Here is a 26,882-nt window from a genome sequence, read left to right on the forward strand (position 1 = left end):
GGAATCGTTTCTTGCGTCAATGAGCGAAAAAAAAAATTAAATTGTCAGTAATTTCATATTATTAAGGTAAAATGGAACCAGTATTTTATTTCTCAAAATGAACTAATTTGGTAAAGGGTTTAATAAAGCCTAGCATATATTAAATACTTAACCTAACCTAACCTAGGTACCTTTCCTCCCCCCTAAACCCCAAAAAACAACAGTTTAAATATTAAACTAATTTCGAAAGCGAAGGGTGTCAGCTTTTAGAAATCTCATATACCAGACAGCGTATGTCAAGCTTAGTGCAGCTGTATCGAGTATTGCAGGAACTGTGCCTTGCGTGGGGGAGCTTCTGTGGGACAGGTGGTGTTCCATGATTTACACCCAATGTCGGAAATCGGGCAACCTTTCACTTGAAAGACGTAAAGGACAGGTGAAAAACAAACAAAGATAATTCTAAAGGTAATAAATAAAAATAAAAAAAAATAAAACAGAAATTTTGAAAACACTGCTTCTAAACAGTCATCAATGCTAAACGAATATGGTTGTGTATATTATATGTGCACAACTGCTGAAGTGGCGGCTTGAAACAGGTCAAATGAATATATTGGACGACTTCTATCTACTGGCACTGATTCACGAAAGTGTAGGGGAGGGGGGGGGTGTTTTTTATGAAGCGGAAAAAGCAGAACAACATCGAGCAAACATACGAAAAACTTAGTGGTGACTTCGCTGCTTGGAGAAATCGTCGACTAATCTATCCAAACCAGGTTTCTTTACCTCCTCTTATTCAACGGCCAAGATCATCAGATCACCGAGTCTGTCATTCCACGTCATCCATCGTTGAAAACCCTTTATACCCCTTAATGCCGAGAAGAATCTTTCATTGATGACAATCGTCACAGATAAAGTAGCAACTAGCTTCATAAGTTTTAGCACTGCATATTCGGCAATTGGGGGATCGGATAAAGTTTCGATAGCTTGGAAAATATCCATTTTTGAAACATCACTTTTTGACAAATGCAGTTTTGCAAGAGAATAGCTGGGATTCTATGACAAAGTCATCGACACTGAGAATCCCATGATAACACTAAACTCTGACACTACACTTTCGAAAATTTAGAAAAAATTGGAACTTGAGGGGTCCAAGTCAGATAAAGCGTCGAGCAGAGGCATATTTTGCAAAAGAGGTTGATCCATCTCACTCATGAAACGGTCTATTATCTCGAAGTACAGTAGTTTACCGGAGTCTGATAGAACTAGATCGCTGATATTGCGTTTGCCGGTTGTTGAGGTTGACACAAAGTTTCTTAGACGAATGGAAATGGCTTGACATCTCTTGCTTCGAGCACTGGTTTTAGATTGTGGAGATTTTTTTCAAGGATATCGTATAAACCCAAATTCTGATAGATTTTCGCTTAAAGTTAAGATCCAGCTTTTGAAGATTCTCGTATGTCCCAGACATCTGTGAGAGTGCCTAATTTTGTGATAAATCAGCAAACTTTTGGTATGAAGTTGCTCTGATAAACAATTTACAGTAACTACCTGTTTTTCCATAGCATGAAAAGTTGAGGCAAAAAGGGCAGAGTTGATTTTTTCAAGTAGGCCTTTTGCTTCCCATACTACCTCTTTGTTAGAAGTATTATATACTGCGGCTAGTATAGCAGCAATAAATTAATGTCTGTCCTTCACCTCGAAAGGTCACTGATAGCGTCTTTGAAAGCACTGACACTAATACCAGCTTCTTGTACTAAAGTTTATTCATTTCCCTTACGCCTTTTCACCTAAAAAAATCCAAATATTGTAGTCACTTTTTACTCATAGTTTGAATACGATTCTCAGACTTTTTAGCACTTGGGTCATCGATGCTGTTTTTGCTAATATCTTGTTCCCTTCCGATTTTTGTTTATTCCAATGTTAAGTAGCAACTAGCTTCATAAGTTTTAGCACTGCATATTCGGCAATTGGGGGATCGGATAAAGTTTCGATAGCTTGGAAAATATCCATTTTTGAAACATCACTTTTTGACAAATGCAGTTTTGCAAGAGAAAGCTGGGATTCTATGACAAAGTCATCGACACCGAGAATCCCATGATAACACTAAACTCTGACACTACGCTTTCGAAAATTTAAAAAATCGGAGCTTGAGGCGTCCAAGTCAGATAAAGCATCGAGCAGAGGCATATTTTACAAAAGAGATTGATCCATCTCACTCATGAAACGGTCTATTATCTCGAAGTACTGTAGTTTACCAGGGTCTGATAGAACTAGATGGCTGATATTGCGTTTGCCGGTTGTTGAGGTTGACAGAAAATTTCTTAGACGAATGGAAATGACTTGACATCTCTTGCTTCGAGCACTGGTTTTAGATTGTGGAGATTTTTTTCCAGGATATCGTATAAACCCAAATTCTGATAGATTTTCGCTTAAAGTTAAGATTCAGCTTTTGAAGATTCTCGTATGTCCCAGACACCTGTGAGAGTGCCTAATTTTCTGATAAATCAGAAAACTTTTGGATTGAAGTTGCTCTGATAAACAATTTACAGTGACTAACGCTTTTTCCATAGTATGAAAAGTTTAGGCAAAAAGGGCACAGTTGATTTTGTCAAGTAGGCCTTTTGCTTCACATACTACCTCGTCGTTGGAAGTATTATAGACTGCGGCTAGAACAGCAGCAATAAATTCATGTCTGGCCTTCACCTGGAAAGGTCACTGACAGCGTCTTTGACAGCACTGACACTAGTGCCAGCTTCTTGTACTAAAGTTTCTTCATTTTCCTTTCGCCTTTTCACCTTTAAAAAATCCAAATTTTGTAGTCACTTTTTACTCATAGTTTGAATACGATTTTCAAACTTCTTAGCATTTGGGTTATCACTGCTGTTTTTGCTAATCATAGTAGCACTTTCAGCTGTAACATCTTGTTCCCTTCCTATTTTTGTTTATTTTCTGTACCAGAGTTATCATCTTTATCGTCAAACAAGTTCATTTTACTACAAAAATTTAGAAGTCAACTTAAAGAACCAATTCCTTAATAATATTTCCCTTTTTTGAATTCTTAAAAAAAAAAAAAAAAAAAAAAGCGATATGGTTATGTTGAGCTCTTACAGATAGGATATTATGGCAATTGCTTTTAAATTAAAAATAAGTTTTGAATTAAACACGTTTTATTTTAAATCTAGTATTTTATACTATTTTCCAGTAGAACCCTTAATTGTCCAATTTTTTTTAATTAGCTGCTACCACAGCAACCACGATTTACTAGGTTGTAGCTACCGTTGCAACAACATTAAAAATTTTTCTAAAAACTGTTTTTTGTTAATGACAAAAGGCACTATATGTGGCACTTTCCTTTAAGAAGAGCAATTAAACAACTCAGCCATTCTCCGTATTTTTCAAGCCATTGGATTTTCCTTGTTAAGCCAAAGGACAGTAAATTCCTTTTATTGGGTTTTTGGAAAAGGCGGTTATAGTGGTGTACATTGTGTTTCAATTTAACACAATTTCTAGGAGTTTCAGAAATACCGTGCTATTTAATAGCTGAGAAAAAAGGAAACACAAGGGTGGCAAATAAAAACAACCATTTAGTCTCGTTGCTTTTTTTTACTATGCCCAGGGGTAGTATTTAATCTGCTACCTACGTACTTAATCTACTATATATTTAATATATGCCCAGATGTAGCTTAGCTTATTTCAAAAATGCTTTAAAGATACACAAAAATACATTTTTTTTTATATGGGAAGTCAGCATGACTGTATAACTATTTAAAACTTATTTTGCTTGTAAAGTATTGACTTATCTATGCCCAGGAGTAGCTTAGCTTCTCTCAAAAATACTTTAAATACACACAAAATTACATATTTTATATTATAAGGTAAGTCAGAATGACTTTAAAAATATTTAATAATTATTTTTTTTTTAAATTTTTGAATTATATATAATCAGAAAAAACTTTGAATTTTTTAAAGACACACAATTTATACTATACATTAAAAATCCAAAAGAAAATAGTGCACCATTTAAAATATACAGAAAAATGAATTTATTTTGCACATTGTAATTATAACTTTTTAGTGCTGTAACTATAACATTGTCATTGACACTTTCAATATTATCAAAAACACTTTCCGCAAAGATAAAAACGACACTCAGTTTGAATCCACTATTAATAAAGGTAGAAAGAACTGCAGCAATCCAGAAATATAAATAAGAAAATATACTATATAGAAATATAAGTAAATATAGTAAGAAATATACTATATAGAAATATAGTAAATAAAGTAAAACAGATGCAGTTTTACTTAACCAACAGCCTAAAAGTACCTTATAAAAGAACTTTTATCTCCTTAAAAATAGTGTCTTTATTCACCACACTTATTTAAAACTAAATTTCATCTTTAAACACTAGATAATTCTTCATTAATTATTCTTTTGGCTAGAAAAAATTCTATTCTGTAATAATTTTTTATTGTAAACTACAAGATAGCGGGCTTTCACCTGGAATGGGCTGTGAGATTACAGTTCAGATTCGACCTCATGAAAGTGCTTTCTTATGCACATTTTTGTGATCATTCAAATTGTTTAATTGATAAAAACACTTTTCGCAAACATCACATTTAAACAGTTTCTCACCAATATGCACTTTTGTGTACCAAATTAAAGAGCCTGTATTAGAAAAGATCTTCTCACATATAACACAGTTATTTATTTCTCACCTGTATGCAGTCTTTGATGTCTCTTCAAAGAGTTTGTCTTAGAAAAACTCTTCCCACAAAAATCACATTTAAATAATTTCTCACCTGCATGAACAATACGGTGCACATTCAAATTGCTCAGCTGAGAAAAGGTCTTCTGACATAAATCACATTTATACGGTTTCTCACCCGTATGCACTCTTCGGTGCTTATTCAAACTGCATGGTTGAGAAAAACACTTTTTGCACACATCACATTTATACGGTTTCTCGCCTGTATGCACTCTACGATGTATATTCAAATGGTTTGGTCGAGAAAATCTCTTCTGACACACATCACAATCAAACGATTTTTTTTCAGTATGAGTTTTATGATGTCTTTCCAATTGCCAATGCCTGTGAAATCTTTTATTGCATATATTGCACTCATAGTCTTTTCCGCACTTTTTCCATTGCAAGCGACCGTTAAAATTTTTAGCTTCCAAGAACGCATTGGCAATACCTGTTGAAGCATCTCCAATTCCTAAAACAAAATAAACAAAGGGGATAGACAATACCTAAAACAATTTTTTAATACATTCTTAAAAAAATATCCCGCAGTAAAGATGCCCACAAAAAATCAATGCAGGAAACAAAATAAAAATAAAATATAAAATAAAAATAGCAAAACGAGAGACTTGAATCTGGCTTTTCTGATAATTTATTATAAAAACCTAAGAAGTTCTTGTAAGAACTGAATTCCGATTTCCAGTTAATGCATCAAAAAATCATCCAGTTTCTTGGATTTGTTTTCTTCTCAGATTCGTTGTCTTCTAACCATATTTTTCATTCACGATTCAATGTGATCATCCCTGTCACATAGACTCTAGCCGCATATTTCTTTCTCACAAAAGTTTGACTTTCTCACAACTCTATTTTTTTTTAACAATGAAAAACTTTAGTGTAAAGAGCAAGGCGTTGAGGAGGGGACAGCCCCTTTCATATACGGAATAAATTATGTTCGTTTTAAGTTTTAATATCACTCCTTACTTTCAGTTAAAAAAACTTGTTTTTTTTATTTAATTTTTGAACGTTTTCGAATAAATGCAGGTTTAATTTCTAGCACTTGGAGAAAGGAGGAAATATTTAGGGAGGGTAAGGGTAAAGAACGGTCCTTGCTCAAGCCCTCTGTGTGGAGAAAACGGTGAGGATCTGCTTCACTTCATGGCCCTTTGTCCCGAATTACAATATTTAAGGAAAAAAAATTATTTTTTGATAATGTGGGGACAAGTAAGCGGTTGGTTTCAGTAATGGGATCAAAAAATTATGGGACAATAAGAATGATAGCAAAATATATAAAATTGGGTATATCACATAGAGATAGATTTTTGTAAAGGGGGTGGGGTGAGTGTTGAAATTATTGTTGTATTTGTGTAAGTTGTTTTCTTGTTTGTTATTTTTGTAGTCATGGCCCTTGATAGATGTAACATACATCTATCTATGTATGTTAGTTTAATGGTATTGTGTGCTTTATTATGTTTTTGTTTTGTTTTGTAATTTTGTGTTGTTATTGTTATATAGGCTACTATACTTTGCTATGAGTGTTATAATCATGTGCTATTATTTTGTGCGATTTTCCATTTTTTGCCATGGCCCAAAGCGGCTTTTATTGCAATAAATATCTATCTATCTATAGCCTATGTATAGTTTACTTAAATGACAACACTTGCATCAAGTAAGATACCTAAAAATCAGCCATAGCTATCTCTATCTCTTATTGATAGATGCATTTCATTTAAGTCAGGAAAAATCTACACAGCTCATTTAAGAGTTACTTTCACTCTTTTTTATTTCAGAGCTACAACTCTGGAGAAATAAAAAAGGCTCATTTCTCAACATTTTAAGCAACGAAATTTGCAACAAACTACTGGAATATGCTTTCAAACGGGGCTGTCACCTATGAACCATCATGAGACTCAGTTCTGCTTGCTGTGTTCAGAGTACTGTTATCAGCAATTCTGAGTACTATCAGATAATTTTTATCAATGTGACTTTTTTTTGAAATAAGATGATTTAGCTTTTGACGAAGCAAATTTCAAGTCCTCCATAGGCTTTGGGATTCGTGATTGACGCAAAAATAAGTTTAGAGAATGAAAAACTAACATAAATGATGAAGATATATATATATATATATATAAAAAAAAAAAATCAGGCACATATATCTCATCTGTTTCATTCTATTAATGAGCCTGTTCATCAAGTTTACATTAGGCTTGTCTAAAGCTTCTTTTTTCATTAAATTGCCAGAATTCAATACCCGACTATATTCATGATTATATATGAACGATAGGACTCATTCCGCATTGCCGGAATTATTGGAAAAATTCGTTCTACCAGCAAACAAACAAAATTTTTTACTCTAACTGAACAAACATAATCCTGTATTTTTGCTTGAGTCTCGGACTTTTCGTAAAATTAATATTCTATATATTAACGAAATTATATTTAAAAAAAAATGTATTATATATGTAGTCAAAACTTCTGCTAAGCAGTCGAGATCGCTTTTTCATTGTTTCAAATACAATGATCCATTATCAAGAATTCAGGATGATAATAAGCAGATTTAAGTCTTGATTTATAAACACTATATGTACACTATAAACACTATATGAGACACTATATTTATCTCCTTAAAAATAGTGTCTATTCACCACACTTATTTAAAACTAAATTTCATCTTTAAACACTAGATAATTAGATGGCGATCTTAACTAACAACATCAATAACAGCACTTCTATATAACCTAAACAAAAAGAGAGGAATTGATATACAGAATTATAAATCGTGGATATATTCAAGCAATAAATTGCGTGAATATATTACGTTTTAAATCATTGGAGTACATATAATTCTTCATTAATTATTCTTTTGGCTAGAAAAAATTCTATTCTGTAATAATTTTTTTTTGTAAACTACAAGATAGCGGGCTTTCACCTGGAATGGGTTGTGATGACAGTTCAGATTCGACCTCATGAAAATGCTTTCTTGTGCACTTTTTTGTGCTCATTCAAATTGTTTAATTGAGAAAAACACTTTTTATACACATCACATTTAAACAGTTTCTCACCAATATACACTTTTTGATGCCAAATTAAAGAGCCTGTATTAGAAAAGCTCTTCTCAAATAAAACACATTTATTTATTTCTCACCTGTATGCAGTCTTTGATGTCTCTTCAAAGAGTTTGTTTTAGAAAAACTCTTCCCATACAAATCACATTTAAATAATTTCTCAGCTGCATGAACAATACGGTGCACATTCAAATTGCTCAGATGAGAAAAGGTCTTCGGACATAAATCACATTTATACGGTTTCTCACCCGTATGCACTCTTCGGTGCTTATTCAAACTGCATGGTTGAGAAAAACACTTTTTGCACACATCACATTTATACGGTTTCTCGCCTGTATGCACTCTACGATGTATATTCAAATGGTTTGGTCGAGAAAATCTCTTCTGACACACATCACATACAAACGATTTTTTTTCTGTATGAGTTCTATGATGTCTTTCCAATTGCCAATGCCTGTGAAATCTTTTATTGCATATATTGCACTCATAGTCTTTTCCGCACTTTTTCCATTGCAAGCGACCGTTAAAATTTTCAGCTTCCAAGAAAGCATTGGCAATACCTGTTGAAGCATCTCCAATTCCTAAAATAAAATAAACAAAGGGGATAGACAATACCTAAAACAATTTTCTAAGATATTCTTAAAAAAATATCCCGCAGTAAAGATGCCCACAAAAAATCAATGCAAGAAACAAAATAAAAATAAAATATAAAATAAAAATAGCAAAACGAGAGGCTTGAATCTAGCTTTTCTAATAATTTATTAGCAAAACATAAACAAGTTCTGGTAAGAACTCAATTCCGATTTCCAGTTAATGCATCCAAAAATCATCCATTTTCTTGGATTTGTTTTCTTCTCAGACTCGTTGTCTTCTAACTGCATATTTCATTCACGATTCGATGTGATCATCCCTGTCACATAAACTCTAACCGCATATTTCTTTCTCACAAAGTTTGACTTTCTCACAACTCTATTTTTTTTAACAATGAAAAACTTTAGCGTAAAGAGCAAGGCGTTGAGGAGGGGATAGCCTCTTTCATATACGGAATAATTTCTTTTCGTTTTAAGTTTTAATATCGCTCCTTACTTTCAGTTAAAAAAACTTGTTTTTTTTATTTAATTTTTGAACGTTTTCGAATAAATGCAGGTTTAATTTCTAGCACTTGGAGAAAGGAGGAAATATTTAGGGAGGGTAAGGGTAAAGGACGGTCCTTGCTCATGCCCTATGTGTGGAGAAAATGGTGAGGATCTGCTTCACTTCATGGCCCTTTGTCCCGAATTACAGGATTTAAGAAAAGAATTATTTTTTGATAATATGGGGACAAGTGAGTGGTTGGTTTCAGTAATGGGATCAAAAAATTATGGGACAATAAGAATGATAGCAAAATATATAAAATTGGGTATGTCACATAGAGATAGATTTTTGTAAAGGGGGTGGGGTGAGTGTTGAAATTATTGTTGTATTTGTGTAAGTTGTTTTCTTGTTTGTTATTTTTGTAGTCATGGCCCTTGATAGATGTAACATACATCTATCTATGTATGTTAGTTTAATGGTATTGTGTGCTTTATTATGTTTTTGTTTTGTTTTGTATGTATAGTTTACTTAAATGACAAGACTTGCATCAAGCAACATTTCTCAACATTTTAAGCAAAGGAATTTGCAACAAACCACTGGATAATGCTTTCAAACGGGGCTGTCACCTATGAACCAATATGAGACTCAGTTCTGCTGGCTGTGTTCAGAGTACTGTCACCAGCAATTCTGAGTACTATCAGAGAATTTTTATCAATATTTTTTTTTTTTTTTGAAATGAGATGATTTAGCTTTTGACGAAGCGAATTGTAAGTCCTCCATAGGCTTTGGGATTCGTGATTGACGCAAAAATAATTTTAGAGAATGAAAAACTAACATAAATGATGAAGATACAAAAAAAAAATCAGGCACATATTTCTCATCTGTTTCATTCTATTAATGAGCCTGTTCATCAAGTTTACATTAGGCTTGTCTAAAGCTTCTTTTTTCATTAAGTTCCCAGAATTCAATACCCGACTATATTCATGATTATATATAAACAATATGACTCATTCCGCATTGCAGGAATTATTTGAAAAATTCGTTCTACCAGCAAACAAACAAAAGCTTTTTACTCTAACTGAACAAACATAATCCAGTATTTTTGCTTGACTTTCCGTAAAATTAATATTCTATATATTAACGAAATTATATTTAAAAAAAAATGCATTATATATATAGTCAAAACTTCTGCTAAGCAGTCGAGATCGTATTTTCATTGTTTCAAATACAATGATCCATTATCAAGAATTCAGGATGATAATAAGCAGATTTAAGTCTTGATTTATAAACAAATATAAATGCTCTAGTTTAAATATGTATATTCTAAGATTTTAGAAGACAATATTCACCAAACCTCTTTCAAGAGATGAATTGAAACATTCCTTCTAGACCAACAAAAACAGTTTAGCATTTAGAACAATGGAATAAAACAAGAAAAAACTTCCATCTTAAGAGTAGTCTAGATTCATAGTATTTAGTGCACTTGTACGTCCCAGTTTTGAGACCAAAAAAAGGACCTTGTCCAATCCAAAAACACGGTTTAATATTTAAAACAATGCGATGAAACAAGAGAGAATGTCCCTCTTAAAAGTAGTCTAAATTCATAGTATTTAGTTCACTTGTCCAGACCATTATTTTTTCTATAGCTAATTATGCAATATACTTGATTCTAACAAGAAAAAATAAATTTGAGATATACCTTGATTATCAAAAGATGTGGTGCCATATTCTTGTGTGTCTTGTTGAAGTTTACAGGGTCCTGAAAAGCCAGGAAAATTTCCAAAAGGAACATCTTCACATTTCGGAAACAAACAAGGTTTTGGAATGGCTAAGATCCCATCATTGTCACTTGGTAAATAATGTTCAACTTCTAAAACAAAACAATTAAAAACAATTATAAGAGTTAATTAAAAAAAATCCAACTACATTTATCTGTTTGTCACGAGAGTTGATATTAATAACCAGCTCAATAGTGCTGTGTTCTTCGCAGGCTATATGCGTTATTTGCATTTGTTTTTTTCCCCGAACAGTTTGTATGAAAGAAGTTGCAATTCAAACTTGTGAGATGGCTCATTCACACAGAAAATGAAATTTAGAGAGTCCTATATAAGAGTTAAAAAGGACAGGTCAACCAGCCACCTTTACCAAACCGCCTCCAGCTGCCTTACCCCTAAAAGAAATCTAAGAAAAATGTTATATATATATATATATATATATATATATATATATATATATATATATATATATATATATATATTTCAGCAACAGAATAGGGCATTAAATTGAAACTGTCAAGTCTACAACTACTACTACATCACTACTATTGAACTGAAGCGAAACACTCTAGATCCATCCAGATCATAAAAAGGACGACGGCACAATATCCAAGGTGCCGGTATTTCGTAAGAACTTAAGAACTTTCAGGCCATGTTATAGGCCAGGTTAAACTAAACCAAAAAAACTATCCCCTTCAATTCTGGTAAAAAATTAGCAACTGCAATATCTCAGGAAGAGCTAAGGGTATTATTTTAAAAACTTTAAGGGTATATTAAAACTATGAGCATGCAGCAATGGCTCTCATCAATGATTTACTAAATTAAGGTAAAACTTTCAAAGCTTTAATAACTACTGCTGGTGCTAGAGCTGAAATAAAAAAAAGAGTTTATATCCCTCCAGGTTGTCTAAACAAAATACATATTGTATTTCAGTTACAGAATAAAATATAAAATTGAAAATTTCAAAACTAAGTTGAGGGGATGAAAACATAAATCAAAAGGCAGATTGCAAACCCACATAGCCAAAAATTTATCTATACAATATATAAGAAAGAGTTCAAGGTATTAAGTTGAAACTTGCAGGCCATGTGGATATGTATGACGAGCTAATCCCAAAGACAGTTTGTGAAGCCAATGTTGCTAAAGAACAGCAATAGTATGTGTATCCGAAACCTCAAGAGCAGCTTTTAGGGCATGTTGAAAGGAATATGGAATTACAACAAAACAAACTATAGACATGCATATGATTAAAAGGGCATATCAGCAACATCTTGGGAACGATTGGGGTCATTAAGTTGAAACTTCCAGAACAATTAAATTGAATTTATTTATAACCCGATGAAATACAATGATAAACTGAGTATCAAAAAAGGAAAAAGAAGAAGAAAAGAAAAAGCAAAAGAAAAAGACGGATAATGACAAATAAAATGAAATTAAAACTCATAGAACAATCGCAAAAGCATAGTAATAAACCAGAAAAGGACAACACAAGCCAAAGTAACAAGCACATAGACAAGCACAAATTAAACAAGGATAAAACTTATGGAACAAGCACACAAGCATAATAATAAACCAAACAATCATACAGTATATATAACAAACACAAAAACAGTAAACGTGAAAGACCTATTGTTTTAAAAGGGAACACCATGGGTGTCCATTTATTCCCCTATTTTAATCTGCAATGCATCGGCCTATGGCAGCATTGGGGTCAATTACGCCGTATTTCCTATTGGCCCCAGAATTACTTGCCCAGGGGGGGGGAGGCTGAGAAGAGATTTAGCATACTCGGGATAAAGTCATCGGAGGGGGGGGGATTCCGGTGCCGAAAAGGTACGCCAAAAAAGTGCAAGGTATAAAAAATTTGGGACCGCATATGAGTGATATAATTTAGCTAGCAGCTGGCGATTAAAACGAAGTTTATTGGAAACTATGCCACCGTAGGCACTGGATGTCCAGAGCTGGAAATGGCGAATGAGAAGCTTTTTAGTTGCTTTAAGGGAGTTACCGATTGGGAGGTCAAGATAATTCATTTCCAATTTAGGAGCAACCAATAATCCATTAAGATCAATATTAAATCCCTCGGAAAATAGGCCCCAGTTGAATAGTACAACTATTGACTTTTCAGCGTTAAATTTAAGATTTATTTTTGAATACTCTAGATACAAAATGGAAATTTTTTTCTCAAACGCCAATACCGTTCGGCTGGGGTTAAAGACATCGTCCACATAAGCAATAAGAGACACATCTGTCCCTTCTAAAATACAGGAAGAAACTGCTTGAGACTTTGCGTCGAGAATACAGTTGTTAAACGCAATTGGGGATGTAAGAGCGCCTTGCCTTACTCTGCGACGAACAGGCATGGTTATCTTTGTAATTACTCCATCAGGCGGATTAACCGTGACAGTTAAATGATTATACATATCATACAAAGCACGAATAATGCAGGTGCTGACCCCGCGTTTATACAATTCAGTAAGGATATGCGCGTGAATTATCAAATCGAAAGCACGGCTGATATCATGGCTCCCTAGAATAAACGGCTGTCCAGATTTATCACCATCAATCCGCTGACAGTTCACAACTAACAACAGTACATTTAGTGCATGAGCGCAACTTAGTCCTGTCTGGTACCCAGACTGGTGTGGGGGCATATGACATTTATCAACCAGCTCAGTCATTATTAAGTTATCAGAAATTTTACAATAAGTTGTAGCTACCTCTATTGGCCCGTATGATGAGCACTCATGTAGGGTTTTATTTTTTTTTTAGGGATAGGAGAAAGACGGCCGGTTGATAACGAGGCAGGAACAAGTCCTTTTCTAAACACCATTTGGAAAAGTAGGGCAAGGTGGGAAAAAACATAAGGGGTTCCAAATAGGAGGTATTTTGCGCAAACATGATCTGTACTTCTTGAAAAAGGTTTCTTAGTTTTACAAATTAAATTATAAACATCCAAAACTGATACAGTAAACATTAATTTGTCCCTTATCGAAAGTATCTTTTCGAGTGTAACTTGGGAGGAAATTTCTATTAGTGGGTCTGGTTCTGAAAAATATCTGGAGAAATGTTGTTCCCATAGTTCGGGAGAAATATTAAATGACTGGTTTGGCTTTTGTTTTTGATTATGTGTTAAATTTTTGCACAATAGTCATGGGTTATTAAAAATCTTTTCAGAAAAATTGGAACGAATAGTAGCTCTATGTTTATCTAACTCTTTTGAAAAGCGCGTTTGCTGGATAAACGGATCTGGTTTACGATACCAGTTCTGGGACGGTCGCAATCTATCCAGATACTTATCCAGAATTGGCCCCTATTACAAGCCTCAACAAGTAAAGAATTCTGGGACCAGCCCTTCACTAGGAATTCGACTCGTACTTTAGTGCGAGGGACAAACTGCTTTTCTGCTTGTAATAAAGCATGTGAAATAAGTGACGCATATAAATTTAACTTAATACGATTTTCATTAATTGAAGACGGAACCGAATGGAACCAATGGAGGTGCGAGGCTCTGATTTTACTCAAATATTTACCCAATTTTCTGCATGCTAGAGCAAACTTCGTTTCAGAACTTTCGTCTCTATAGTCTGTCGGCAGGTATACATTAACAATGACAGTATCACCCATTTTAACTGCAAGGAAATGGTCAGATTTTGCAAACAGTTTGGAGTTAGAATGTCGATCTATTATTATGGCAAGTCCACCTGGGGGGAGGCCTCGTTTTCTTGGCCATTTAGCGGCTACAAAGTGGAGCAGATGTGATGGCACTATATCCAGTAGTTTCATATTATCAGCAGAGAGAAAATGTTCCTGTATGCATATGATTTCTTTAGTAAGGCAAAGTTGTTCCACCACGGCGATTCTCGCACTGAGATTACCTTTTACGTTCCATGACAAGACGCTGTTTTTAATATGGGGCTCAACCATAATATAGGGCTCAAACATAATAACCATAATATAGGGCTCAACCCTCCATGAGGCTTAAAATAATAGTGAAATGATATGAATCAAATTTTCAAATGTAGAATCCATGAAAAAAAATGAAAACTTACAGCAAAGGTTTTTTTTTGTCAAAACCTGAACACTTATACAGCTGGCTTAGATGCAATTTTTTCAGCGCTAGAAATAAGAATTTAGAAGAGATAGTAGATTGATAATTCCTACTCATGGTATATTTTAGGCCCTGAATACATTTCTAAAACATTCATTTAACATATTCATATATTTTTCACATTAGCCAAAAGCTTATCACCTTGAACTTTACACTTAAACACTACCTATATTTCAAAAAAATAAAAAATAAATAATAATTTACGTTTCATATACATAGACAATAAGTTCTTGGTCTTAGATGCGATGGAAAGAGCTAAGATTTGCTGATGACTTAGAGGGTATGATCCTTAGGATGAGAAGAAAGCTTTATAATACGTTTTCCATAGGAATTGCGCACTGATAATTTTGGGTGCCCATTTGACTTATGGTATTCAAACAACAATTTGTGCAAAAACGGAGTTCTGTGCTACTTTCTAGGGCTTTAATGAGACATGGGTTCTGAAGACTGGGACATGTTTCGAACATGATACATTTCCAAAGTTTGTCCTTTTTGGGTATCCATCAAGCAAGGATCAAACACAAAACAAGATGTTCCTAACTGGAGCCGCGGGAGGTCATAAGAAAGGGTTTAAGGGTAATTGAAGAATAGATTTTAAAATGTCTTTCACAGCATGGTTGCCAAGTTTGAACTTTGCGTCACAAATAGCACTAGTATATATATATACTATATAGAAAAAATTTGACCTTCATGTCAAACACAATGCATTCTACAAAATACATAAATAATCTGAGTCAAAACTTATGAAGGCACAGGAGGTTTCTTCTCTCGGCCAACGTGGTGAACTCGAATCTACTTAATAGATAATGATGTGGTTCCAACTTACCTTCCCTTCATTATTTATGATTCCAACTGCTCGTTTTTAACAGTTCCAATCAGGGAAATATCCTGCGGGGGTATTTTTTACGTGGATAATTTTTCTTTGGGGGGTGGGGGAGAATTTTGGGGACAACTTTCCACTGAGGGGATTTTTTTTACAAACTAACAAGTTCCTTAATTCCACTGTAATTTTGCTGTATTTTTTAACCACTCACGCATGCCAAACTAGAACTTTACTTCATTGCATTGTAATTTTGCTTTATCTTTTAACCGCAAATTCTGTTGTGCGACATTTTGGTTTGTAACATTTTGGTTTGTAACTCAAAGTAATTTAAGCTGTTTCTTGCCCCATGCCTTTTTCTTAAGCTGTTCAGAGCAGTTTGTCACCTTGAGTAATTTTGGATACGTCATAGACGCTAAAGACAATATGACCACTGATAGGGTAAAAATGACAATCTATGCTATATAAAAGTATATAAATAAGACGTAACTCAGAAGCATATTTTTAAATAAGGCTCTCAAATATTTTTCTCAAACTCTCTACCTATCTAGATCGTTTTTTCAGGCCAGAAAATTCAGGTGGTTTAGCAGTATTAATTAAAGAAGGTATCTCTTTTCGACACCTTGAAATTCTAGCAGGTTCTCTTGAGGAAATGCTTTTTGAAGTAATGGTTCTGCTTCTCTCATTGATAATATTTTTACATCTTTGCCAATTAAAGCAAATTTTGCTGTTTTAAGTGATATATCGAATCATTTCTTGCTGATTTCAGATTTAGCTTGTACTTATAATATACTGCAGTTAAGTAAGGAACGTCAAGTACGTTTAATAGCTAAAATAACATTAAAGCACCTGAATGAAAGCCTTGGTCTGTTGGATTGCCAGGATGTAATACCCACGGAGGATAAAGATATGGCAACTGATACTTTCCTAAGAAATTTCAATTGCTGTGTTGATTCTAGTTGCTCGTTTGTTACGAAGAAAATTTGCAGAGAAAAATTTCCTATAAGGCCGTGGATAACGTCTGGAATTTTGATATCAGTTAATAAAAAAAACAGTTATTTAAAAAGCATTTAAAGAATCCGGCTGATTATAATATTAAAAATTTTCAAATTTTTAAAAATAAATTAACCGCACTGATACGATTGTCGAAACATAGGTATTATAAAGAGTCTTTCGAAGAAGCTCAAAATTCTCCTCGCAAAACGTGGTCTTTAATTAATGCTATTATAAAAAAACAAAGGAATTCTAAGTTTCCTGAAGTTATTCGTTTAGAAGATGGATCGACTACTAACAAATTGAAGAAAGTGACTGATATTTTGAATACTTATTTCGATAGTATAGGAGAGAAAATTGTTTCATCAATAATGAACCAGTTTGATTTACGTAGTAATAAACATTTTTCTTCATACCTTCCATTTTCTCAAAGTAGTTCAATTTTTCTTGGGCCTATTTCTCAGTTTGTAATAACAAAAATAGCGTGTGATCTAAATCCATGCAATTCAGCGGGAATTGACGGGTCTAGTTTTATAATTGTTAAAGAAATATTGTCTGTAGTAATTTTACCACTACAGTATATAATTAATCTTTCATTTAAAACTAGAGTTTTCCCATCGGCTTTTAAAGAAGCGAGGATAATTCCACTTCACAAAGGTGACTCTCCTGAAAACTTATCAAATTACCGCCCTATTTCTATTTTCTCAGCATTTTCTAAAATATTTGAGAAGGCAAGTTATAATAGGTTCTATGACTTTCTTAAATCGTCTAGTTTTTTCACAAATTCCCAGTTTGGTTTTAGGTCTACACAAAATACTGAACACGCTATCATTGCTCTCATCCATTATATTCATGAATGATTAGATAGAGGTGAAATTCCAGCAACAATATATTTAGATTTAAAAAAAAGCATTTGATACAAAATCCCATTGTATTCTTTTTCTGTAAATTGGATAATTGTGGTGTGCGCGGACCAGCGTTGGATCTAGTTAAATCTTATCTTGATAAGAGAAAGCAACGAATAGATGGAGGCAATTTCCTCTCTTCACCTGTTCCTCAGTCTTCGATAGTTGGGGTATTATTTTCTAATGTTCTTGATTGGTGTTCTTCAAATTTTATTGCGTTGAATTTATCAAAAACTAATTTCAAAATTTACGGCAGAAAGTCAAATATATGCGCTTGTATTACCCGAGTTACTTCTTCAGAGTATCTATTATCAATATCTGGTGTGAAAATGATAAAGTACCTTATACTCGTGATTGATGAAAGCTTATCTTTTAAAACACACATTCAAAATATATTCTTAAGGATTTCAAGGTATGCTGGTTTAATGCGGAGGTTGAAGCATTATTTTCCCTACTCTGCTTTACGAAGCATTTATTTTGCTCTGATTCAGTCTAATATTAATTATTGGTCCCTAGTATATTTATCTACATATAAAAGCCATATTAAACCAACAAAAACTTTATAAAATAAAGCCCCAAAAATCCTGAAACTTTTTATTGTATCACCTATTGCACTTTAAAGCAAATCTTCTACAGCATCTTTATATGCTTATATGTATATAATTTCAGTTTCTGAACAATTCACTTTTAGAGCAATTATTTTCAAATTTAATTAGATCAAGAAATTGCTGCCATATTACCTTAATACAAATTTATTCTCCCAATCAAAAGATTTACATCATTATAACACGCGACAAAAAAAGAGTATCTACATTGTGAAGTATAGTACTGAGAGATCTAAATTCGCTCCGTTTGTGTCAATAGCCCGGTGCTGGGATGCTCACAAGGATCTTATTGACAAATTTTCTCATTTAATGAAAAGGAATCATAAATTTCATTTAGTTCAGGATTACTTTTAATTAAGCGTCTTTTTAACAAGGCAAAGTTTGTTTGTTTATTGCTCTGGGTGAATGTGGGCCTTTCGGCTATCTTCTAGTATTAATTTATATTTAATAATATTGAATTTTTTTTTTTTTATTTATGGATAGCTGCTACTTTCATATTATTGTTGTATTATTGTATCTTTGCCGTCGTGTTTATCTTTGTATTGTAGTGTAATTTGTTATTGTATCTTTGTCTATGCCTAGTTTTTCGAGCATGTCTCCCCATGGGCCTATGTCAATTATATACATGTATATGTTAATAATAAAATAATTGAACTTGAGATCGCTTTTTCATTGTTTCAAAAACACTGATCCATTATCAAGAATTCAGGATGATAATAAACAGATTTAAGTCTTGATTTATAAACAAATATAAATGCTCTAGTTTAAAGATATATTTTCTAGATTTTAGAAAACAATCTTCACCAAACCTCTTTCAAGTGATAAATTGAAACATTCCTTCTAGACCAATAAAAAAAAAACAGTTTAGCATTTAGAACAATGGAAATAAAACAAGAAAAAACTTCCATCTTAAGAGTAGTCTAGATTCATAGTATTTAGTACACTTGTACGTCCCAGGTTTGAGAAAAAAAAAAGGACCTTGTCCAGACCAAAATCACTACTTAATATTTAAAACAATGCGACGAAACAATGGAGAATGTCCCTTTTAAAAGTATTATAAATTCTATTATTTCTCTCACTTGTCCAGACAATTATTTTTTCTATAGCTAATTATGCAATATACTTGATTCTAACAAGAAAAAATAAATTTGAGATATACCTTGATTATCAAAAGATGTGGTGTCGTATTCTTTTGTGTCAGGTTGAGGTTTACAAGGCCCTGAAAACCCAGAAAAATTTCAAAAAGGAACATCTTCACATTTCGTAAAAAAACAAGGTTTTGGAATGGCTAATATTCAATAATTGTCATTTGTTAAATGATCTTCAACTTATAAAACAAAAAAATTAAAATCGACATAAAAAAAATTCGTCAAAAGAGCTAATTAAACAAATCGAACTAAATTTATCTTTTTGTCACAAGAGTTGATATTAATAAGCAGCTCAATAAAGTTGTGTGTTTCGCAGGCTTGAAGCGTTATTTGCATTTGTTTTTTCCTCCGACTACTTTGTATGGAAGAAGTTGCTATTCAAACTTATGACGTGGCTCATTCAAACAGAAAGTGAAATTTACAGTGGCCTTTTTAAGAGTAAAAAAGGACAGGTCAACCAGCCACTTTTACCACACCCCCTACCGCTGCCTTCTCCCTAAAAGACATCTAAGCAAAAAAATTTATATTTCCAGTTTGCCAAAAATCCAGGTTGTCTAAATAAAATACATATGGTATTTCAGTTACAGAATAAAGTATTAAATTGAATATTTCAGATTAAGTTGAGGGGATGAAAACATAAATCAAAAGACACGTTGCAAACCCACATAGCCGAAAATGCATCTATACAATATATCAGGAAGAGTTCAGGGTATAAAGTTGAAACCTGCAGGACATGTGGCTGGGTATGACGAACTAATCCCAAATATAGTATGTGCATCCAACGTTGTTAAAGAACAGCAATAGTATGTGCATCCGAAACCTCAAGAGCAGCTTCTAGGGCATGTGATTATGTGACTGACTATGACTGCAAAAACTTGGACCAGTGACAACAAAAGCTACAACTATTACAGTGACTGCCACTACTATTAAACTAAATCAAGAGTTTAAGGTTATCTAGGTTCTCAAAATGGCATCGATGCAATATCTCAGGAACAAAACATAATATTAAGTTGAAACTTTCAGAAGAAATGCGGGTTATGTGAAACCAAATCAATAGGTAGTATTTGAAATAACACTGTCAAACACACATATATGCAATATTTCAGGAAAAGCTAGGAGTATTACGTTGGAAATTTCATGGCATGTTTTAAAGGATATTGAAGCAAATCAAAATGTAATAGTTGTATCCAAGTTCGTCAAATTTTGTATGTAACTCCACTATAAATGATATATCTTATATTGGGAAGCGAATGTTTTATTTTTTTCCAAAAATTCTTAAGCATTTTAATTCCCACCTATTGCCTTCACTAAATCCTGATTTAGTCTAAAATTTTTTAAAGATTTGTAAACCCACTTCTTAAATTTATGATAAAAACCTACATAAGGCTTAAAATAATACTTAAAAGATATGAATCAAATTTTAAAATGCATAATCAATGAAATAAAAAAAAAAATGAAAACATACAGAAAAGGTTTTTTTTTGTCAATACCTGAACAGGTATACACTAGGCGTATATGCAGTTTTTTCCGCGCTAGAAATTAGAATTGAGAAGAGATAGTAAATTGATAATACCTAATCATGGTATATTTTAGGTCCTGAATTCATTCCTAAAATTTTCTTTTGTCATGAATAGCTATTTTTCACATTAGCCAGGAGCCCCTCATATTGAACTTCACCCTTAAACACTAGCTATATTTCAAAAAAAAATATAGCTTACGTTTCATATACATGGACAATAAGTTCTTAATCTCAGATGTGATGAAGAGAGCTAAGATTTGCTGATGGCTTAGAGAATGTGAGTCCTTAGGATGAGAAGAATGATTTATAATACGTTTTCCATAGGAATTGCGTACTGATAATTTTGGATGCCCCTTTGACTTATGGTATTCAAACAACAATTTGTGCAAAAACGTGGTTCTATGCTACTTTCTAGGGCGTTAATGAGACATGGGTTCTGAAGACTGGGACATGTTTCAAACATGATAGATTTCCAAAGTTTGTCATTTTTGGGTATCCATCAAGCAAGGATCAATAAGGGTAATTGAAGAATAGAATTTAAAATGTCTTTCACAGCATGGTTGCCGAGTTTGAACTTTGCGTCACAAATATCACTAGTATATATATACCATATCGATAGAATTTGACCTTCACGTCAAACACAATCCATTGTAAAAAATACATAAATAAGATGAGTCAAAACTTATGAAGGCACAGGAGGTTCCTTCTCTCGGCCAATGTAGTAAGCTTGAACCTACCTAGTAGATAATGATATGGAACCTTCCCTTCACCATTGATGATTCTAACTGCTCGTTTTTCGACATTTTCAATTTCATTAATATGCTCTCAAGAAGGGCAGAATTGCCACACCGGACAGGCAAATTCCAGTATTGGCCAAATAAAAGAACAATAAAGTTGGAGAAGAGCATGCGCAGCAGCGTCGGCTTCGGGCAGCTTGGTGCTGTTGTCAGTTGTTAGTAGTAGTGTTGGTGGTATTTATTAACTTAAAAATGATATTTGATCTGCATTCAATTGTACTTTACAGAGGCAAAAAACTACACATAGAAGGTACAATAAGGTTGAGACTAAATTAGATACCTCTCTGAACAAATAACCGTATTATCACGAATCTCGTGATGAACCACGAATCTCGTGATGTATCAGGATATTCAATTAAATGGAAGAATATATTATTAGGGTCATATTTAAAACCATTGCGGCAGGGGAGTGGATTGCCAGGAAAGCAGCCATGATATTTGGAAATAGACTAAAATAAAGAATCCAAGAGCACTGATACTATTTGTATAGCCTGTATTTTTCAGAAATAGTCAACTGCTATATATTTACCTATTTGCACTTACTTTTTTTTTTTCTTTAAATCAAATATCATACTTCCTGATATTGTTATCCTCTTTTTAACATCATGTCAAATACTATTGTTGTATATATTTCAATCAATCAAACACAAAAGTTGAGCAAAGGTAGCAGAAAACCCATTTTAACAAAGGATCTGTGATGTATCACTAGATTCAGTTAATGGAGTAATATATTATTAAAGCTTTATATGGAGCCCTCTTGGGCTGCTTGTCAGAAAAACAGCCCAGAAAATTCGGAAGCTACCTTAATATAATCATAAACACTAACTTATCTTATCTAAAAGTGTATTACTTAAAATTAATTAATTCCCCGTTGGCTATAAATATACAGTGTCAAGATAAAATAAGCTAATTATATTCTTGATAGCATAGCTCTTTTGTCCTGCAGCTTGTTTAACATTTGCTGTTAAAGTAACAGGAAAAAAAATAGTCAGACTATTGAAAATACAGTGAACTATTTTGAGCCCTTCAAAGTATTTTCTTCAAAGTTGAAATAAGATGAAAACATAGCATTAAAGTCAATATTAAATGTTAAATTAAGGTTTAAAAATCATCTATTACACAAGCATGCATGAAAATACATCAGAAAATGTGCAAAAAACTACATCATCATATAGATCTAGAAAGTGTAGCTTTCCTGATTGCTGTAGTAATACAGGAACTGCCATTAATCACCAGTAAACTGGATAAAAAACAGCATAAAATAAGACTTAATGATTAAAACTTTACAAGAATATAACCCTAACAACTTGCTTCAGATTAAGAACTGAAAAGAAATAAACATATAACCGAACAGCTAAAAATTTAAGCTATGCATTAATATGTTTACCATTAAAGTTCTTCAAGATTCAACACTTCAAATTGTTAGTCAATTGACTTACCTACAACGAAATACTTTTAGAAAGACCAAATAGGGTATTCTAGGTTGTTGCATTTACCTTTTAAGTTGACTATTGACACATAATTAAATTGTTTTTTTTTCTTCCAATTTGAAAAACATTCCTCTTTTTACTTCATTTTGACATACTCTCACTGTTCTATATCTGTTCAATGATAAGGGTTCTTACAACAAAGGGTCTGGAGCCCTTTACGCTGTGACGTAAGTCGTCATCTAGTAAAGAGGGAACTCTAGATCATAGCAACCGAAAACATATAAAAGCATTTTGTAAAAACAAAACAAAAAAATCTGTCAAGTCAGGAAGAAACACCATTTGAAATTGATTTGGAAATAGTAACTTTTTAGATTTAACTTAATGGTAAAAGTTAATAACAATAACAAATTTATAGGGTAACTTTCAGTAACCTCATAGTTACTCACTCAGTTACTCCTCGTAACTTTCAGTGAGAGTTCTTTCTGATTAATATGAAAGAAAGAGGATTTCCGTATTGATGAAGCACAATTGCAAAAGGTATTTGGACAAGGCATGCTTCTTATCATACTAATATTCTCCTTATATTATCAAGATCAGGAGTAAACTATTCGTAAATATATTACTTATAATAGACACCAAGTACTCTACTTCAAATTCATGTTTTCAGTACATCTAAACAGGGGGAGTCTGAAGGCATGATTAAATAACTTACAATTTCTAACAAACTTTGCTCAATAGCAAAGGTTAAAAAGCCTAATTAATTATTGAAAAACTTGACTCAATTGAAACGTGTAAAATGGATGGTACATTTTCTTGATTCTTAAGACTGTCAAAATTAGTGTTGGAACTCAGCCACATCTCTCGGCCTTTTTTTGACAAATATATTTATCCAAATAATTTCTGGTCGGCTAAGTTAAAATTAATAAATTTTATAAAGTTCGAACGAACTCCATTTTATAAATAAATTTAATTTTTTAAAGTTTGGCTTGTAACGACAAATGAAGGTTTTAAGAATTTGGTTTGTAGTGATGTTGCACTGACTAATCTGTAGTGACCTGAAACCTGAACGTCTAGAAGTTTCGAATTGTCATTGAATGTCTGAAAGCAGTTGATTATTAATAACTAGAATGAATTAGGTGCACAGTTAGAAGAAAGATAGGGGCCAGAAGCCATGGCCCAACTTGCCCATCAACGATTCATAATGAAACTCTCTGTCCAATTCCAATTGCACAATAATACAACCAGTTAGTTTCAGTTAGTTTTTTTTAAGTTAATAACACTTTTACAGCTGCAATATGATATTTTTTTATTATAACAGCTCTGTTTATGATAAACTCTCAAACAAATTTCTGGGATCAGTGATTAATTAGCGCGATCCCCTCAGGCAGCATAGTCCTCAGTATTATTATTATAAAAAAGATACAAAATGTGTATTTTCAATATAGACTCATTCGGCAACCTACAGTATTCTTTGTAGAACCGAGTGAGAGAATGTTTCAGAAAAAGGATCATTTTAAGTAAAATAATTTTATAAAAAAAGGATCAGGTTTAATAAAAGAATTTATTGGGTTCAAGTGAGAGTCATTAATCTTATCTCTTTATTTGATTAAAAAGGGAAGAACAAACAAACCACATTGCTTTCCTTTAATTAAACAATGAAAGCCTAACCTGAAAATTTGAAGCTTGCGTTAGCCATTCTCTCTGTCCTTTCCAAAATCTGATTCCCAATGAGCTTAAAAAAGAAAAAGAACACAGGTATATATGGACAAGTCTTTAGAATTCGGATAGACCTGAATTTGAAACACATAACCACAAATCTTTTAGCAATAATAATACTGTAATTATTAATGTCAATTAATTTCTTTAATTAAAAAAAAAGATCTCATCCCCAAAACTACCAGGTTACGACACAGAAGAAAGCAGAAAGGAGGTACAGTTCTATTGACTGTTATGTCACTAAATAGTTAGCAAGAAACAATTTGATGAAAAACATGAAGCTGTGTGTTTTGTGAACTCCCGTCATGTTATAACCTTGAACAAAAACCAATCCTAATTAACTATGTCTCTTACCATTCACCTTAAAATACCTTAAGTTCAACTTAATTCCCAAGCCCGCTCCTGAGATATTATAAGCACACCCTCTAGACAATCTTGGATGCAAATAGTGTCTTTGGATTTAGTTATGAAACCCCCTTAACGCTCCCCGAAAATTCAACTAATACACTAAGCCATTTCTGAGATAGTGTGATACATCTTTTTGTCAACCAGGATGCACATGGTGGTTTTTATTTAATTCATCATCCCCAATAAAACTTCAACTAAAAACCCTTAGCCATTCCTGAGATGGTTCAGATATGCCCTTTTGACAATCTGGATGCATGTCGTCTTTTTGATTTTGTTCAATATCATCCTTACCCTGCCATGAAAAAATTCAAATTACTGCACTAAGCCAGATAATAATTACCCCTAGCCTGATGCAAAAATTGTCATTTGATTTAAATCACCATCCCCAGCATCAAAGCATTTTGACAACCAGGATTCAATTAACTTCTTTGATTTAGTTCAGTATATTTAGGCGTAGTGATAGCAGTAGCAATGGCTATAACCTAATTAGCATATAGCATCACTTGCAAGTCCAAGTAGTGCAGTCACAGTCGTAAGTAGTCAGAGCTTGGTCAAAGCGATCTAAGACTTGAGAGCCTAATTAGAGTAAAGCAAAGACATATAGTCAGTGTGAGAGGCAAAGCTGGCATAAATTTTTCAGAGTTGTTTAAAAAGAGCTAAAGGGTAGTCTATCATCCTAGGGCAGATACAAAAAACACAGTAAGGGTAATTCAGATAGTCTATCAGTTCTTTGAGCCATTTGAAAGTAACTGGAGACCAGAATATGATTCAAAATCCATGAGCAACTATATCCACAGGATTTGCAGGCAACTGGGCAACTGAGATTGTTTTTATTAAATGTGCTTTGCCAACTGGGAAAGCCCACTAGAATCAGCTACGGCAGCGCCCATGATTATTTGCAGCAAAAACTGAATACCTTTTCACTGAATAACTATTTTCTAAAACGAAAAATGTAATTTTTCTTTTTTTGGTAAGTAGAATAAAGTTCTTTTTACAAAGAAGATAACAAAACAAATAAACTTGAGGAAAGGCCTCATATTTGACAAACTGGACATTGTTTTAGTCCCATGGTTAATTTTGATGAACAGCCCCTATTTGTGGTTTTTGTTGTTTCAACAGGACATTTATTTTATTCGAATATAAACAGATACAGTTATCCTTAACAATCCTTATTGCATATCTAAAGATAGAAAGAGAACTACCAGTTAGCCAAAAGAATAAAGACCTGTTCAAAATAAAAGCTATGATCAATCTTGTGCTTTAAAAAAAAACTAAAAAAATAAGGAAGAAAAACAAATGCTTACTTTTTCACTCTCATAATCAACATGTTCTAAATTATCTTCAACCTTGCTAGAAATATTGTTACCCCCTTTGTCAATATCTACATAAAATTCATCTTTTATTTGATGAAAAAAATACAAAAAAAAATGTCTGTTATCCAAGGATCAATATAAAGATAAGGGCAAAATTTAATCTAGCCTATCACCCACATTAGATATTTCATGGATCGATAGATGAACTGTCAAACGTCATGAGAAAATTGCTTTTTTATTATTGATTTTACTTGATCCTGATCAGAAGAATACAGGCGCATTCTGATAAGTCTGTATTTTTATTGCAAAATGTATAATAAGAATATCTTTTTCAAATTAATTACTGTGGATGAATATAGAAAAGTTATTCTAGAGTAATACTTGATGTGACTATCTATGAATGAGCAAATTTACCAGGACACATCTACCGCAAAGAAATGAATAGGTAAGTTAGAAAAATCCTTAGTTTAGCTTATTCAAGGGTA

At 33.0% G+C, this 26,882-nt stretch overlaps 1 protein-coding gene across 1 annotated transcript; it reads right to left on the bottom strand.

Annotated features, from left to right (window-relative positions):
• Positions 1–2,169: 2,169 nt before the first annotated feature.
• Positions 2,170–26,429, bottom strand: LOC148944947 (uncharacterized). The gene is made up of 4 exons (XM_089098902.1): positions 26,389–26,429; positions 24,629–24,692; positions 4,696–5,196; positions 2,170–2,393 (listed from the first exon to the last, which is right to left on the bottom strand). Exons 2-4 carry the CDS (start codon positions 24,654–24,656, stop codon positions 2,170–2,172), a joined length of 753 nt encoding a protein of 250 aa, XP_088955028.1. The 5' UTR covers positions 24,657–24,692; positions 26,389–26,429.
• Positions 26,430–26,882: the final 453 nt, after the last annotated feature.

The sequence above is a fragment of the Artemia sp. Qi Xiang Cuo genome, chromosome 13 (assembly GCF_049724085.1).
Source record: "Artemia sp. Qi Xiang Cuo chromosome 13, ASM4972408v1, whole genome shotgun sequence".
NCBI lineage: Eukaryota > Metazoa > Arthropoda > Branchiopoda > Anostraca > Artemiidae > Artemia > Artemia sp. Qi Xiang Cuo.